Source organism: Eulemur rufifrons, chromosome 16, assembly GCF_041146395.1.
Source record: "Eulemur rufifrons isolate Redbay chromosome 16, OSU_ERuf_1, whole genome shotgun sequence".
Taxonomy (NCBI): domain Eukaryota; kingdom Metazoa; phylum Chordata; class Mammalia; order Primates; family Lemuridae; genus Eulemur; species Eulemur rufifrons.
The window spans coordinates 7875342-7894173 of NC_090998.1; the positions used below are offsets into that span (position 1 = coordinate 7875342).

The 18832-nt window shown below is 34.9% G+C and overlaps 1 protein-coding gene across 1 annotated transcript; it reads left to right on the forward strand.

Annotated features, from left to right (window-relative positions):
- The first annotated feature begins 12988 nt into the window (after nucleotides 1-12988).
- Nucleotides 12989-18013, forward strand: CLEC4E (C-type lectin domain family 4 member E). Its single transcript, XM_069491172.1, is given in 7 exon segments — nucleotides 12989-13093; nucleotides 13923-14015; nucleotides 14657-14746; nucleotides 15736-15887; nucleotides 16550-16665; nucleotides 17787-17930; nucleotides 17932-18013. Coding segments are annotated over 7 exon segments (684 nt in total). The 5' UTR covers nucleotides 12989-13056; the 3' UTR covers nucleotides 17984-18013.
- The last annotated feature ends 819 nt before the right edge of the window (nucleotides 18014-18832 follow it).

Sequence of the window (18832 nt, forward strand, 5' to 3'; positions counted from 1 at the left end):
GAATTCTCACTCTAATCCTTTGTTAGACCTGCTACATTGCTGTTTAAAGATGAGAAATCTGTGATTTAGAAAAGTATTAATTAGCCACACTAAAAGTCAGTCAGCAGGGGTGTTGAATTTGAACAATGAACCCAGAGCATTTTTCACCATGACTTGCTGCCTCCAATGATCATTGTGACACTGTATTAAAGAGCAATTATCATCATTTTAATGAAATGCATTTATTTCACACCACACTTTAAATCTTTATTTCCATATTATTGTTCATTTCATATTATGAAATGATACAACTTGAACACTAATTCCTTTGCTTTTGAAGAGGAACTTGTTCAAGTAATTTTTTTGCTTGAATTGCTGTCTGATCTCAATAGGATCACAGGCACTTGGGAAGAAATATACAACCCAATAAGCCAAAACCGGAAGCCAAGATTGAAAAAGTTTTCAAAGCCACCATGGTTTTGCCTTTGTGTCAGGTAGGTGGGTATGAAAGGAATCCACACACGACAGAAAACCAGCATGCTGAACGTGATCGTTTTTGCCTCATTGAATCTGTCGGGTAACCTGCTGGCCAGAAAAGCAATAATCAAGCTCAGAGGCGCCAAAAAGCCCAAGTAACACAGAACACCGTAGAAGGCAGTGGTGGATGCCCCATTGCACTGAAGGATGATTTGGCCAAACTCCAATTGTGTGTCAATGTCAGGAAAAGAGGGAGAAGTTCCCAGCCGGACCATGCAGATACCTCCTTGAATGAGGGAGCCACTGTAGACTATAACATTTGGCAAACACATTACATATTCTTAATGTGTTTCCTGGTTTGATAGTTTTGAAGGACACAACCACAATGAAGGTATTTGCTAAAATAGCAGAAACAGCTACAGAATGTATAACTCCAAAGAACATTTATCTCAGGATACAGGCAACTGGGCTAAGCTGGCCAATAAAAGTCAAGGAACAGAAGAAGCAGAACAGTAAGGAAATGAGGAGGATATAACTGAGATTTTGGTTATTCGCCCTGATGGTGGATATATCTCGATACTGGACAAATTGTCCTAAAATCAGAGCAGTGAGGACAGAGAAACTAATGGCCACAGAGACCAAAACAGCTCGTAGAGGATCTTCATGGGACCAAAAAGTCACAATTTTGGGGAGGCGCTGATTTCTCTGCTTATCTGGACATTGTTCTTCAGAACACTTGACACATTGATCCATATCTGAAAGGCATACAGCTTGAGTTATTATATTCCATCAGTCATTCCCTAAATATATGCATAAAACAAATGCATATTGAACAGAAACACATTTGAATTCTGAAGGACATATGCATTCATTGAACCATACCATTCATTGAATGTTACATTCATTGAACCATAACAATGAATAAATAAATAAAGACTTTCTCTTATGGGAGAGAAATCATCCATTACACATTTGAATTCATAAAAAATACAGAAAGAGTGAGTTGAAATGAACAATGAGAGAGCCAAGAATTTAGATAATGATGTTGAGAGAAAAACACCGCCTGTATGAAAAATATATTTTATATAGTATATTTCATATAGTATATACTATATTTCATATAGTGTATATATATATATACTATATTTCATATAGTAATATATGAAAGGAAGAGAGAGAACATTTTGAGGCTCTGGGCTTTAATTATGGAAGAGCTAGGAAATAAATAGTTGTAACTATTATTTTTCAGAGACTGTGGTAAATAATTTCTTTTAAGTCATACTTTGATTTTGATAGCAGTTTTACAAGGGATTTATCATTATTTTAGTACTTATGCTAAATAATAATGCTGGGAGGATGAAATTTTAGGGGTAAATATTTTAAAGAAATTTCAAAACAAGCACAGTGAAATGTACAGTTTTATCCACTAAAGTTTGGCTTCATTCACTCTGAAGGATATCTGCATATGAACCATTTTTATTATTATTATTATTTTTTTTTTTGAGACAGAGTCTTGCTCTGTCGCCCGGGGTATAGTGCAGCGGCCTCATCATAGCTCACAGCAACCTCAAACTACTGGGCTCAAGCGATCCTCCTGCCTCAGCCTCCCGAGTAGCTGGGACTACAGGCATGTGCCACCATGCCTGGCTAATTTTTCTATATATATTTTTAGCTGTCCATATAATTTCTTTCTATTTTTAGTAGAGATAGGGTCTTGCTCTTGCTCAGGCTGGTCTTGAACTCCTGAGCTCAAACGATCCGCCCGCCTCGGCCTCCCAGAGTGCTAGGATTACAGGCGTGAGCCACCGCGCCCGGCCATGACCCATTTTTAATTAGAAAAACAATTATAAATTGCACTGTGGGTTTATATCCCACACAAATTTTGCTAAAGATATTGAAAAAATATTGATCATTTCCATGCCATAATCTCTCTTCCAAAATAGTGATATAAATTGGCTGTCTTAGGAACAATGACTTCTTTATGATCATTATCAAAATTTACTAGGATTGGCTGTCAGCTCCACTCATTTGCTCTCTTGCTTTCTTAAGCATTTCTTTAACATGAGCATCTAGACACTGGAGGTTCCAAGAGAAAGAACACAGGAAATCTAACTTCAAGATAGGGTAAGAAGAAGCAGGATCATTAAACAGACTATTACAATGGGATGTGGAAAATGTTTTAATAAGCATATTGAGAATGATAAGCAGCTAATGAAAAGCCTGTGGGCCATAATAACAAGTCTAAATGTATTTTAAAAGATGTGTGGAGAGCCCTTGTTGAATTTATATTAAGAGAAATGCTACCAGATTTGCATTTTTGTGAGATCACTTTAGCTGTATTGCAGTGATTTTGAACTAAAAGGATTGAGACTGGGGAAGATATTTAGGGATGCTCTTTAGAGGTAGGAAAACTATTTTAGCCATTTCAAAAAAAAACACCAAGAGTGATACAGAATGGAGAGTAAGGAAAAAGCAGTCACATGTTATTTATAGTTGTTTGGTGAATGCATATTGCCACAATTCACTGATGGATCAATAATGAAGAAGAGAAGGGTAAAAAGGAAAAAGATGTACATTGTGTTGTAAGAAAATGAGGCACTGCTTATTTGATATATGCTATCCCATTTAGATTGAATATTTATAGTCAGTGGATCTTGAGAAAGAACTAAGGTGAAAATCTGGAGATCATTGGCCTATAGACGGTGGTTAAAGCCCTGGAAATCAATTAACTACCTCAGGATAAACTAAAGAGCAACATTCTAGAAACGATTAATATCAGTGGTATACATAATTTAGTGTGACTATTCAGTTTTCACTATTTGATTCTCTCCAAAATCAGATATTAAGAAAGTAGAGGTAATATATACAACTATTATGTACCCATAATAATTAAAAGTAAAAATTTTTTTATAAAAAGAAAGTGGAGGAAGGGAAGCCAATGCCTTTCTGTTTAAATATAATGAGTTTTTAAGGTAAGGCACTAAATCTTATTCATTTCTGAATCCCTCAGAAATGCTGGAAACATATCTTGATCCCACTAAAGTATAAGAAAATAATTGCTGAATTTAATTGATGCTGGAAGAGATCTTCATACTGGAAATGGGCTTTATTAAAGCAATGAGAACCAGAGGGATCCTTATGTGAAAAGCATGACTTCCTGGATCTGACTATGAGAGAGAACTTTGGGTTTCTCTGTTTTTGCTTAAAAGAATCTAAATTCTTACGCATGTAACTAAAACATTAGCAATCTTCTATATACCTTGGTAAGGCAAAATTATAGAATGACCTGCCAGTCTTATACTCACTTTCCTAGGAATGAATTTTCCCATTCAAAGAGTTCTAATTTTTCTTCTACAGAAATTACAGTCGTTCAGCAATCTGTCTTGTGCTATCACCCTCCATGCCACTAATAGAGAGCCTATCTCAAAATGTGTCTGGGTGTTCCACATAACGATGCAGGTAATATTGCAATTACTTCTGTATTGGGCAACTCTTCTCTTCCCTTCTCTACTACATAGAAAATTTTGCAAATGTTTTAACTTTTTCAAAAATTATTGAAAAAGAACTTCTGCCATGTTCTCCACCCACTCAGTTGTGCTCTTAAATCCTATTTCCTGCGACTGGATAAATCAATCTAATTATTCTAAAAATAAAAAATTCATTTGGCCAAATAGGGAATAAAGTGGGGGTGGTTAATGGGTGCAAAAATACAGTTAGTTAAATGGAATGAACAGTATTTGATAGCAAAATAAAGTGACTATAGTCAACAGTAATTAGGGTATACTTTAAAATAATTAAAGGAGTGGAATTGGAATGTTCCTAACATCAAGAAATGATAAATGCCTGAGGTGATGGAGACCCCAATAACCAGATTTGATTAATTCACATTGTATGCCTGTATCAAAAAATCACATGTACCCTACTAATATATACAATTCTTATGTGCCCATAATAATTAAAAAGTTAAAAAATTTTTAAAAATCAAAGAAATTATTTGATACAGCTTTATTGGTTTTAAAAAAGTCTTCTATTTTATTTTTTTTCTTCTTAAACTTTTTATTTTTAAATAATTTGGAGTTTACAGAAATCAGTGATAGTACAGATAGTACAGTTTCCACATACCCTTCCACCAGCTTGCTCTACAGTTAACACCTTACGTTATCATGGTAAGTTTGTCAAAATTAATTAATTAGCATTACTGCAATACTATTCATGTGACCGTAGGCTTTATTCAGATTTCTCCAGTTTTCTACTAATGTTTCCTTTCTGTTCCGTAATTCAATCCAGGAACTCATATTGCCTTTAGTCATCATTTCTTCATAGTGAATTTCCAAGAATGAGAGATTTTCACAGTTTCCTTGTTCTTCATGTCTGTTCTTTCACAAATACCACACTGTTTTGATTACTGTAGCTTTATTTTTTTATTTTATTTTTTAATTTTTTTATTTCAGTGTATTATAGGGGTACAAATGTTTACAAATGTTATATTTCCCTTGCCCCACCTGAGTCAGAGCTTCAAGCATGTCCATCCCCCAGACGGTGCTCACAGTACCCACTAGGTGTGTATATACCCATCCCCTCCACCCCGCCTCCCATCTGCCTGACACCCGATGAATATTACTATATGTACACTTAAGTGTTGATCAGTTGAAACCAATTTGATGGTGAGTACACGTGGTGCTTGTTTTTCCATTCTTGGGATACTTCACTTAGTAGAATGGCTTCAGCTCTATCCAGGATAATACAAGAGGTGCTATATCACCATTGTTTTTTGTGGCTGAGTAGAACTCCATGGTATACATACACCACATTTTTTTTATGTTTACTTAGGTTGTTTTATTTATTTTTATCTTTTTTCTTTTTTAATTATCATATTTTTTATTTCAGCATATTACAGGGGTACAAATGTTTAGGTTACATATATTGCCTTTGACACACCCTAATCAGAGCTTTAAGCATGTCCATCCCCCAGATAGTGCACACCACACCCATTAGGTGTGAATATATTATTTTTTTATTTCAGCATATTATGGGGGTACAAAAGTTTAGGTTATGTATATTGCCCTTGCCCCCCCCCCCAAATCAGAGCTTCAAGCGTGTCCATCCCCTAGAATGTGCACATTACACTCATTATGTATGTATACACCCATCCCTTCCCCCCCACCACATCTTCCGATGCCCAATTAATGTTATTCCTAAATGTGCTCTTAGGTGTTGATCAGTGAAACCAATTTGATGGTGAGTACATGTGGTGTTTGTTTTTCCATTCTTGGGATACTTCACTTAGTAGAATGGGTTCCAGCTCTATCCAGGAAAATACAAGAGGTGCTATATCACCATTGTTTCTTATAGCTGAGTAGTACTCTATGGTATGCATATACCACATTTTACTAATCCACTCATGTATTGATGGGCACTTGGGTTGTTTCCACATCTTTGCAATTGTAAATTATGCTGCTATAAGCATTCTAGTGCAGATGTCTTTTTTATAGAATGTCTATTATTCTTTTGGGTAGATGCCCAGTAATGGGATTGCTGGATCAAATGGTAGGTCTACTTTTAGTTCTTTGAGGTATCTCCAATACTACTTTCCACAGAGATTGCACTAGTTTGCAGTCCCACCAACAGTGTATGAGTGTTCCTATCTCTCTGCATCCATGCCAGCATTTACTGTTTTGGGACTTTTTGATAAAGGCCGTTCTCACTGGAGGTAAGTGATATCTCATTGTGGTTTTGATTTGCATTTGTCTGATGATTAGAGATGTTGAGCATTTTTATATGTTTTTTGGCCATTAGTCTATCTTCTTTTGAAAAGTTTCTTTCTGTTCATGTCCTTTGCCCACTTTTTGACAGGGTTGTTTGATTTTTTTTTCTTGCTGATTTTCTTGAGTTCTATATAGATTCTAGTTATCAGCCCTTTATCGGATGTGTAACATGTAAATATTTTCTCCAATTCTGTAGGTTACCTGTTTGCTCTCATGATAGTTTCCTTGGCTGTGCAGAGCTTTTTTTTTTTTTTTTGAGACAGAGTCTCACTTTGTTGCCCAGGCTAGAGTGAGTGCCGTGGCGTCAGCCTAGCTCACAGCAACCTCAAACTCCTGAGCTCAAGGGATCCTCCTGTCTCAGCCTCCCGAGTAGTTGGGACTACAGGCATGCACCACCATGCCCGGCTAATTTTTTTGATATGTATATTTTTAGCTGTTCATATAATTTCTTTCTATTTTTAGTAGAGATGGGGTCTCGCTCTTGCTCAGGCTGGTCTCGAACTCCTGAGCTCAAACGATCCGCCCACCTTGGCCTCCCAGAGTGCTAGGATTACAGGCGTGAGCCACCGCGCCCGGCCTGTGCAGAGCTTTTTAATTTGATTAGGTCCCATTTATTTATTTTTATTTTTGCTGTGATTGCCTTTGGGGTCTTCATAAATTCTTTGCCTAGGCCAATGTCTATAAGAGTTTTTCCAACTTTTGCTGCTAGAATTCTTATAGTTTCATGCCTTAGGTTTAAGTCTGTTGTCCACTGTGAGTTGATTTTTGTGAGAAGTGAGAGGTACAGATCTTGTTTCAGTCTTCTGCATGTGGTGATCCAATTTTCCCAGCACCATTTATTGAATAAGGATTCTTTTCCCTGGTGTATTTTTTTGTCTGATTTCCCTGACTTAACTATTATACAAGTGTTCATGTAACAAAACATTTGAACCCCATTAATATTTTGACATTCAAAAAAGAAGATAAATTATCTTGATGAGGTGGTATTTATCCCAGGGATGCAAGGATGTTTCAACATACCCAAATAGATAAACATGATATAGCACATCAACAGAATGAAGGTCTAAACTATATGATTATCTTAATAGATGCAGAAAAACAATTTAAGATTCAACATTCCTTCAAAACAAAAACTGTCAACAAGTTATGTATATAATCAACATGTCCCAACACAATAAAGACCATATATGGTAAACACACAGCTAACATCATACTTAAAAGGGGAAAGCTAAAAGCTTTTTCTCTAAAAACTGGAACAAGACAAGGATGCCACTTTTACCACTTTTATTCAACATAGTACTAGAAGTTCTAGCCAGAGATATTAGGCAGAGGAAAACATAAAAGTCATCCAGATTGGTAAAGAGGAAGTTAAACTGTCCCTCTTTGCAGACAACATGATCTTATATATAGAAAAACATAAAGACTCTACAAAAAAACTCTTAAAATCGATAAATGAATTAGTAAATTGGAGGGTACAAAATCAATATATAAAGAGCAGTAGCATTTCTATACACCAATAACCAAGTTGCTGAAAAAGATATTTAAAAAGCAATCTCATTTACAATAGCTACAAAAATAATTAAATATCTAGGAATAAATTTAACCAAGGAGGTAAAAGATCCTTACAATGAAGACTATAAGACACTTATGAAAGAATCACAGGACACAAGAAGCAAAGATATCCCATGTTCATAGATTGGAAGAATTAATATTGTTAAAATGACCTTATTACCAAAAGCAATATACAGATTCAATGCAATGTCTTTCAAAATGCCAATGACATTCTTCACAGAAATAGAAAATACAATCTTAAAATTTGTATTGACCACAAAAGACCCCAAAGAGCCAAAGCAATACTAAGCAAAAAGAACAAGGTTGGAAACATCACACCATCTGACTTCAAAATATACTATGAGCTATAATAGCCAAGACAGCATAGTATTGGTATAAAAGCAGAAACATAGACTAATGGAACATAATAGAGAACCCATAAATACACCCATATATTTACAGCCAACTGTTTTTTGACAAAGGTGCCAAGAGCATATACTGGGAAAAGGATACCCTCTTCAATAAATGGTGCTGGGAAAACAGGATATCTATATGCAGAAGAATGAAACTAGACTCCTATCTCTCACCATATACAAAAATAACTCAAAGTGGATTAAAGATGTAAATGTAAGGCCTGAAACTATAAAACCACTAGACGAAGATGAAAGGGAAATGCTTTAGGATATTGGTCTAGGCAAGATTTTATGGGTAAAACTTCAAAAGCACAGAACACAAAAACAAATGGTACTACATCAAACTCAAAACCTTCTACATGGCAAAGAAATAATGAAGAGAATGAAGAGAGAACCTATAGAATGAGATAAAATATTTGCAAATTATTCATCCACCAAGCCAAAATATACAAGGAACTTAAACAACTCAACATCAAATAAACAAGTAATCCTATTAAAAATAGGGAAAGAATCTGAACAGACATTTCATAAAAGAAGACATACAAATGGCCAAAAGGTATATGAAGAAATGCTCAGTGTCACTAATCATCAAGGAAATACAAATCAAAACCACAATGAGATATTCTCACCCCAGTTAAAATGGCTATTACTAAAAAGGCACAAAAATAAAAATGCTAGAGAAGATGCAGAGAAAAGGGAGCTCTTATACATTGTTGGTGAAAATATAAATTAGTACAGCCACTATGGAAAACAGTATAGAGATTTCACAAAAAAAACCAAACCAAAACAAAACAAAAAACAAAAACAAACAAACAAACAAAAACAACTAAAAATAGAGCTACCATTGATCCAGCAATCCCACTACTGGGTATTTATTCAAAGGAAAGGAAATCAGTATTTGAAAGAGATATCTGTACCCTCATGTTTATTGCAGCACTATTTATAATAGCCAAGATATGGATTCAATCTAAATGTCCAACAACAGATAAATGGATAAAGAAAATGTAGTATAGATTCACAATGGAATACTAGTCAGCCATAGAAAAGAATGAAATTCTGTCATTCATGGCAACATGAATGGGCCTGGAGGGCACTATGTTAAGTGAAATAACTCAGGTATAGAAAGATAAATACCACATGTTCTCACTTGTATGTGGGAGCTAAAAAACATTTAGCTCATAGAAGTAGAGAGTAGAATTTTGGTTTTTAGTGGCTGGGAAGGGCAGAGGGGAAGGGAAGATAAAGAGAGGTTCATTAACAGACACAAAATTACAGCTAGTTAGGGGGAATAAGTTCTAGTGTTCTACAAGACTGTAGGATCAACATAGTTAACAATTTATTGTATATTTTCAAAAAGGTAGAAGAGAAGATTTTGATTGTTCCCAAAACAAAGAAACAATAAATGTTTGAAGTGATGGATAGGTAAATACCCTGATTTTAGCACTACACATTGTATATCTGTATTGAAGTATCACTCTGCACCCCATAAATATGTACAATTATTATGTGTCAACTAAAAATAAAAGAAAAAATTTACAGAGTGCCATTAAAAAGACAAAGAAGTCAGCCTAAAGGGAGAAACTATCAGCTAATTTTGTCAATTCAAACATAACAAAAATTTTTTTAATTATAATTAATTGGAACAGTTTAAGAGTGTAAAAATCTTGAGTTTATAATGATACTCAAAAGAAAAATATTTGCATTTATTTTCTCATAAAAAATAAATGCCACTTGTCAAAGTCAAATAAAATATAGAGATGAATCTAAAAAAAATCATTGAAACTAAGACTAAGATTTGTTTTTTGAAAAAATAATCAAAATCAACAAACCATTAGCTAGACTAAGAAAAAACAGAAGACAAATAAAATCAGACGTGAAAGAGGAGACATTATAATTGATGCCACAGAAATAAAAATGATCATAAAGGACCATTATAAACAATTACACACCAACAATTTGACATTCTAGAAGAAACAGATAAGTTCCTAGAAACATACAGCCTACTAAGATTGAATCAAAAAGAAACAGAAATCCTGAACATATCAATTACAAACAGGAAGACTAAAAGAATAATAAAGAAAAACTCCCAATTCACTGGTAAATTCTATCAAACATTTAAAGAAAGATTAATTCTAATTTTTCTTAAACTCTTCCCAAAAATAGACTAAAGATGGAGCATTTCCAAACTCATTCTATGAAGCCAGAATCATCCTGATACCAAAGCCAGGCAAAGAAACTACAAGAAAAGAAAACTACAGGCCAATATCTCTAATGAATATAGATCAGTCACAAGTATATGCTTATCTCCAGACACATCAAGTTTTACATATTAAATATCTACAACTTTGTATGACAATGATACCTCAATAACACTGCTTTTAAAAAGTAAAAGAAATAAATGCAAAAATTATATTGTAATTCCAGTCTTTATAGAATAGCTCTGTTAGACATTATAATCTTTTAAAATGCCTAATTTTTTAGTTACTTAATTTCCATGTAGCCTATAAATCTTTCAGTATGAATCCTATTTGTAAATTTTTCACATATTACAGAGATGAATTAACAGCAGAATATCAATCTTTCCACCACAAAATTTTATAAGACAGAAAAATTGCAAAATCTTTTTTTCAAAATCTATAATCAATTATATTGGATACAAGAAGAATTTTTATTAAAGAGTGTAAGTTAGAAAGGGTTAAAGAAAAATGAAGTACATATCCAAAAGTGTCTTATTTCTCTATTTCTCCACTATTAAAAGCAAGTATTTGTTTGGTGTGGAAAAATTGCAACATAGTGATCAGGGAAACAATTTACCAGCTACTCTGCTGAGTAATTATTTTTCTCATACTATAATGTAATTGTGCTACATTTACCTAATAAAGTTTTTAATATTGAATTGCAGTGGAAATCTCCTTCAGATAAAATTTCAGATTTATTTTTGTATTCTATAATATTATTGTATGGTGGCAGCCCAAGCCAAATATTGATTTTAACACTTAACCATGTGGCCAGAAGCCAAAAAGTGCGCACCTGAAAATACGTATAAATATAGTCATTACTTCATTTATTAGAGGCAAAGGGACTAGAAATGATTTAAACGTCCTTCAAAAGCACCTGGTTTATACATTATGGAAAAATCTATTAAAATCAATGTCCAAATACATTGATGAATATAAAGGTAATTTTCAAAACATAAAAGTATACATAGTATGATCCTATTTGTATAAAATAATAAACAATATATTATGCATACTGCGCTTAAATAAGCCTAGAAAATAAGTAGATAAGAGAAATCATTAAGCGTGGTTGACTTTAGAAGAATGCATTAAGGATAGATGGGAGGTCTTTTACTTGTCCCATTCTTTTCATATTGTTAACCATAAAAAATATCGCTTTTATTAATATAATTTGGACAAAAAGTGATAAAACAAAGGATTAAACATATACATATTTTGGCTGATAAAACATTGAATTTTTAGTATAAATTTAATTGCATATTGATTGTAAAAATAAAACATTAACACATAATCACTTATTAATATTGATGATTGCTGATTGATCACAATAAGGGTGACTGTAGTAATAATTATGACTCATCGTTTAATAATTCATATAACTCATCCACTAGATAATTTCTGTTTTTTTACTGGTCAAAAGCCATTTCCTGATCACACACATATTAAATATGTTTATATTCTATAATATACACATATAATTTTAAAACATTTTTAATAAATCTGTATTACTGTAAAATGGAGAAGAATGCAGAGGAAATTGGCCAATGTATCAAAATAATACAAAGTCCCTTGACAACAAGGATGTTTTCTAACACATGGAAAATCTGTGAATCATTGGGTGTGTGGTTTATCAAGTCAAGTATATCATACTTATGCCTCCTGACATTCAGGCACTTGTGTCAACTGAGACCAATGCGATCTCATTCTTAAGTATCTTTAAGGAAAGAGATGGCACCTGTCTAACTAATTTTCCATAGAAGCATGAAATTCTAATATCTAATTGAAATTGCTTCTTCTGAAATTCAAATCCACTTCTCCTAGTGTAGGCTGTAATATAGTACTAAAATCCCAAAAAAATTCAAAACAAGAGGATTAAACTACCTGCTGTGTTTCTGAGACTTCAGAAGCTATGATATATTGTAAGAAATTGAGCTGAGTTTCAAAGGTCACATCACATGAGGCTGTCCTACTAAGATGAACCCACAAAACAGCTTAATGGTGCTTTGATAAGAGGGATATAAGTCCACAATACTATTAATAGAATGTTCAAGAGCTGCAAAAGAAAAAACATAAAAGATAAAAAAATTCATGCTATGTCATAAATGCGTATACTATATGCCCAGCTCTGTGCTGAGTGGTGTTTAGGTCTCCCTTTCAGTTATCGAATGTGTGGCTAGTACAGATTAACAGTGAAAATGAGAGTGCAGAGGTGGGCTCCACATTGTCAAGGAAAAATTGTTAGGCCTTGAAGAAAGTAGAGACATTTTGTCCAACAAAATAAAGCCACATTTTTTAAGTTTCTCATATTTTCCCGTAGTCAGTCTACTTGTGTTGATAGTCACCATTTCATAACTTCCTCATTTTGCTGTTTACGGGAGTAAGAAGAACTGGCACGTGGTCCAGGAAAGTCCCTTGTCCTCCTTATGCAAGAAAGGAAATCCTGACCTGAATGCACAACCACAAAACAAGTTAACATTCTATGTCTATTAGAGTTGGACTTCTTAAAAAACGGATGAAGTGTTCCTCTTTCAAGATTCATTTTCCTGAATATTACCAACTCCTGGACTCAGAAACTGAGAAAAGGGAGAAAGATCCAGAAGGGGGGAGAAAGAGAGACACAACGAGAGAGAGAGAATGAATTCACCCAAATCACCTGCATTACAACGCCCAGGTAAAATGTGCAACTCTACCTTTTATCCCGTAAATCTCTTTTTGGAACAGATGATAAACATGATCAGAGACAGAATAATAGAGAAGTATTCAGTGAAGTAAAAGAAATAGGGCAGGGGGAGAGAAAGAGAAAGGAAGAGAGAAAGAGAGAGATTAGAAAACCATATGCCATACTGGAAAGCTTGCTGGACTTGCGTTGAGTTCAGGGAGAGCTATCAGACTGCTGTTTCAAACCTCTTTCTGTACTACACTGTGTCCTTTGGGGCAAGTCATTTCACTTCTATGGAACTCACTTTTCTTGTCTATAAAATGTGTTTTAGAAGGAAACTAGTAGATGACTGTCAATTGTTATCTGACTAATTTACAAGGAGTTTGAAAAATGAGACACTGAAAAGAAGAGAGAAATAGAGAACAGGAAAAGCAGAAGTGGGAGAAAGAGAAAGAATGGAGAAAACCTCAGAAAATGTGAATGGCTTAGAAAGGAAAAATTGTATATTGGAGTTCATGAATCAGTCTTAAAATGAGTGATAGATTACTTCAGTGGTTCTGAAAGTGTGGTCCAGACCAGCGGCATCAGAAGCTCCTGAGAACATGGTTCCATGCACGCTCTACTGAATTTCTAACTCTAGGGGTAGGGCTCAGCAATCTGTTTCAGCAAGTTCTCCAAGTGATTCTGATGCATGCTTAAGTTTGGGAATAGCTCAATATAGACAAAGCAAGTAGAAGGAAATAAGCAAGGATGAATAAGAATCTGTTCTACCTCTTTTGATCCATCTCTTTTGTATCTAGTTTAGGGAAGACTGACCATGTTTGTGTCTTTCTTTCTACAGAGAGACGATGCTTCTCTTCCCAGGTGTTTTTATGGACTGTTGCTGGCGTCTCCATCCTATTTCTCAGTGCCTGTTTTATCACCAGATGTGTTGGTGGGTTCTGAACGTCAAATTTGATCTAATTCTCCCTGGTGAATATTAGGAATAAACTCTTTCTTGCTGTCTATAGATTCTCTTCTTCTTCAAAGAGTCTTTCTATTTTAATTTTTTCTCTATTAACCTCCAGGCTACTCCTCAGGCCAGAAACTTATTACAAATTTCAGTAATTTCTGAAGCATTTTCATTATAGACATTTTTCATCTCCTTAATGCCTTGAGTTTCCCCCCACCACCATCCTTTGTACCCCTATCATTAGTGTCACCTTCCCTAGGAGATCCTAGCTTAGAGCTTGAACCCACTGGTCAGGACCAGAGACATGACAAATTACTTTTTGGAAGGAAGGGTAGAGAGGGTTAGACTTGACATAAGAGGATGTGCAAACATATTTATTTTGTCTGGGCTGTTGGGCCTGAAATAAAATGTATTCATCGTTATAAATTGGGAAAACCATGAAATGTGAATTCCCTCTTCTTTCTTTGAGTAAGCAAATCCCAGTGCCCCTGCATGTGGAAGAAGTAGACAGTAAGAAAATATCATGGCAATTATTGGCACTTTTGTTATGAATGCAAAACTGAGGGAATTGATTTTTAATCAAAAAATAGTAACTAACATTGAGTGTACCACTTCCCTTACAGTGACATATCACATCTTCCAAATCTGTGATGAGAAAAAGTTCCAGCTGCAAGAGAATTTCACAGAGCTCTCCTGTGACAGCGATGGATCAGGTATAACAGTCCTCAACATTGAACATCACATTTATATATCAATATTTTCTGGCTTCTAAATTGACTTTGGAATAGGTAAAATATCGTTGGGTTAGATCCTATTTTTCAAAAGCAAATTTAAAATCCTATCTGCACTGTAAGAGAATGATGAGGACTTGGTAAGAGCACCAGAATAGAACTTTGGAAATGCAGTTAGTGTTGGGGCAGGAAATCTTGGAGACATTATAGTAAACTTTTAAAATGAATTTGGGGCATATATCTGAACCGTAAATCTGGAAGTGGAATGTTTTATTCTCTGGAGTGTACTTTTTTTTCATTCACCTGCTTTCAAAATGAGGTGAAGAAGAAAAAAATGTATAGAGTAGGAAATTTATAAATACCACAGGAACAATACTCCCTATGCTCTTACATATCATCCAAATCTTCGAAAATTGGTGCATGATGCTAGGAAAGTGACTTCCTTCTCTGAGCTATAATTTTCTTACCATTAAGTTGAGAGAGATTAGACTATTTATTTTTAATAGACTCAAAAGTCTGAAATTGTGTAATTCTAGAATACCTAACCTATCTGTACACTACAGTTTAGAGATTTGATTAAGGGTATATTGTTTAGGCAACATAAGAAAGAGATGGCTGCTTAGGGGTCACCAAATAAAATGCACAACTTTCTCTGACCTTGGCAGTCTAAGAAGAGAGAATAGGGCTCTGTATCAATACCATAACTGAGATAGATTGTGTATACTGTTGCATTTCCTGGCACTGGCATCTAGCCAGTGGTAAATAAGGATTACACTCAAAAGACAAGAAATTTGCTGTTTATGCTTATCGACATTGGAATTGTCTAACGTCTTAGAAAATAAGATGTGCGGTGTGAATAAGGGATTCCAGTGCTACTGGCTGTAAATGATGGACTCCATGGGGCCAAATGAAGCTTTCTGTTTCCTTATTCAGGTCACCTGAGACACTTACTGAAACTTCTTTCCTCCTAGGTTCAGTCAAGAACTGCTGTCCATTGAACTGGAAACATTTTCAATCTAGCTGCTACTTCTTTTCCACTGACACTCTGGCCTGGGCATTAAGTTTAAAAAACTGCTCAGCCATGGGGGCTCATCTGGTGGTTATCAACACAGTGGAGGAACAGGTAGATGGAAAACAGGCTCCTCCAGTGTCAATGTAACATTCTTCACAGGGCCCGTCCCCTTTTCCATACAAGTGCACAGTGTTTGGCCCTCAATGACTATTTCTTACATGAATGTACTGAAACGCATGCTGTTCCTGCTATTTCTTTATGACACTACCTACTTTAATTTATTTTCATTACTAGAAGAACCTAAGAAAATGAGTATTTCCATGTGAAGTTCCTTTAGTTAGGGGGAAAAAAAGAAGGTTGGGAGTTAAGTTTATAATGATCATTACATTTATGAACATATGTATGATCATTACATTTATGAACATATGAAGGAAGGCAAGCAAGCAGTGTCCATTATCTTTAAGCTGTGATTAATAATGTTTTGTGCTGGAAATATACAGTAGATTTGGCTACCAATAACAGTAGATAAAATTTGAAGGAATTATTCAGACTCTTCTCCGTTGAAAGTTACTTTTGTCAGCTTAATTTGATTTATATATATTTTACCACAATAAAAAAATCAGTAGATAATCCTCCAAGATCTTATAATTTCAGGCCCATTTATCTATTGTCTCTAGTTCAGATCATACTTTGCTTCTTCTAACAATTACCTTCAATATTTGTTCAGAACTGAAATAATTGATCCTCTATTTTTTATTGTGTATGTTTCATAGGAATTCCTTTTCCACACAAAACCTAACAGCAGAGAGTTTTATATTGGACTGACGGACCAGGTGGTGGAGGGTCTGTGGGAATGGGTGGATGGCACGCCTTTCACAGAGTCTCTGAGGTAATTACCCTCTTGTAGGAGAATTCTAGTACCACCCCAAATCCTAAACTAGACTACCGTTGGAATTCTCAGAACTTCCTTCTGTGACGTGAGATATAGTCAGGTCTATGCTTGGTGGTGTTAGATGCAAGAAGAAGACAAGCTGGTAAAAAGCTAAAAAAAAAATAAATAAAAAAATAAAAAGAAATAAAAAAGAAAAAAAGAAAAAAAGAACTGAGGTAGAACAGAAAAAAGAGAAGTACAAGCACCCCCCCCCCCCATTTCCTGGCACTGTCTCAAGAATAAAGGAGAACTAATAGATGAAAATGAGAAGGGGATTAGAATTGAAGAATCATCCATTGAAAATGAAGATGAAGCATAGAATGGAATTAAGAGTCTTAAACTCCAAAACTATAGTAAACGTGGAAAAAAAGTTATTTGAAAAAGACAGCAGATTCTTATGGAGTGAACGTGGGAATCCCATGATGATGTCTCTTTTCTCCTTAATAATGGCATTAACATCGTTAGAGCACAGCATTTTGGAGTTTTCAAAGTTTTTTTCTCATTCATTATTTCATTTTACCCAAATTACGCCTTCCTGAGATAGAGCAGCGTTATTCATCTTTATTTAGTATTTGAGGAAACTACAGGTCAGAAGGATTAAATAACTTACACAGCTAGTAAGCAACAGTTTTAAGAGTATATAGACCAGACACTCTGATACTTTAGAAATGTTGCTTCACTACTGCACCGTAACGTCATTGAGGGATGCACTTAATACTTCTGTGCAGAATAAAGAGAATCAAACCTGATATGAGATGTGAGTGCAAAGGAAACAAAATAATCAGGGTATCAGTCTTTCCCATAACTTCTCATTGTATATCTAAAACCGTGAAGGAGCATGGAAGAATATAAAATCAGAAAGATCCATTTCGGCTTCAATACTGGCAAACTCTATGACTTAGATGATTTAGTTTTTCCAAGATTCCTTTTCTTCTTCAATAAAATGAAGATTATAATACCTACCTCAAAAAATTGCTGTGAAGTTAAATAACACAAATATAATTTGCCTAGCCTAGTAGATGAGGTCACTTTATCTCTTTTTGCTGGTATTTAAAATCTCCTTTGTCACTCTTTTTCAGCTTCTGGGACGTAGGAGAGCCTAACAACAGAGTTAGCCTGGAGGACTGTGCCACCATAAGAGATTCTTCCGATCCAAGGAAAAATTGGAATGATGTACCCTGTTTCTTCAATATGTTTCGGATTTGTGAAATGCCAGAAATACATTTTGAACAAAGAAAAATCTCTTAAGAACAGAAGGCACAACTTAACATATTAAGGAGAAGGAAAAAGAGTGTGGCCAAACCCACAACCCCATTATGAGAAAACTATACAATGCACTTCAAAGGACTTTATAAGTATTTGTTACTCTGATAAACATTTGCAGTTTTGAATGTTATTTAATATAATTCATGATACTGACTGAAGTGCATTTTTTCTCTACGTTAGTCTCAAGTCCTCTTCCCAGAGTCACTAGCAAATGCCGTGAGAAGAAAGAAATGCCCCTTTTGATACATTTGGTCATTTTTGTGTATTTATATGAAAGTACAGGGTCATAAAGCAAGTACAGAGTCCAGCAAAGAAGAGGATTTTGGAAATTGTTTTTGAACAGTCACCTGAATTCAGGCTCTATGTTATCTTCTTTCTAGCTTCTGAAAAGTCTGCCTTCTCTTCTTGATTTCATGCTGTTTCTACCTCCTGCCCAAGCACATATCTTCTCTAACCTCCCCTGTATGATGAGTAAAAAGCTTCTCAAGTCCTAGAATTTATTCCTGCTCAGAAGACGGGTGTGGACTTCCTGGCCACAGGCCTTCACTGCATCTCCTTAGGGAAGACCATGCTGACCTTCGACTCCATACAGACTGCGATTGAATCCCTGGCACTCCCTTTGTTCTCTATTCTCTTCTACTAAATGACTGGATCTCACCTGAATTTGTATCTATTGCTCAGCTAAGACCAGAGTCCAATAGTCAAATTATTTTAAGAGAACATTCAGTTTCACACATTCTTATCTCAAACCTATCTAGTTATTGCATAATATTGTATCAATACGATAAGAATATATAAATAACATGGCAGCTTTTACAACCAGGTTTCTTGCATAAGAAACCCATAAGGACACCCTCAA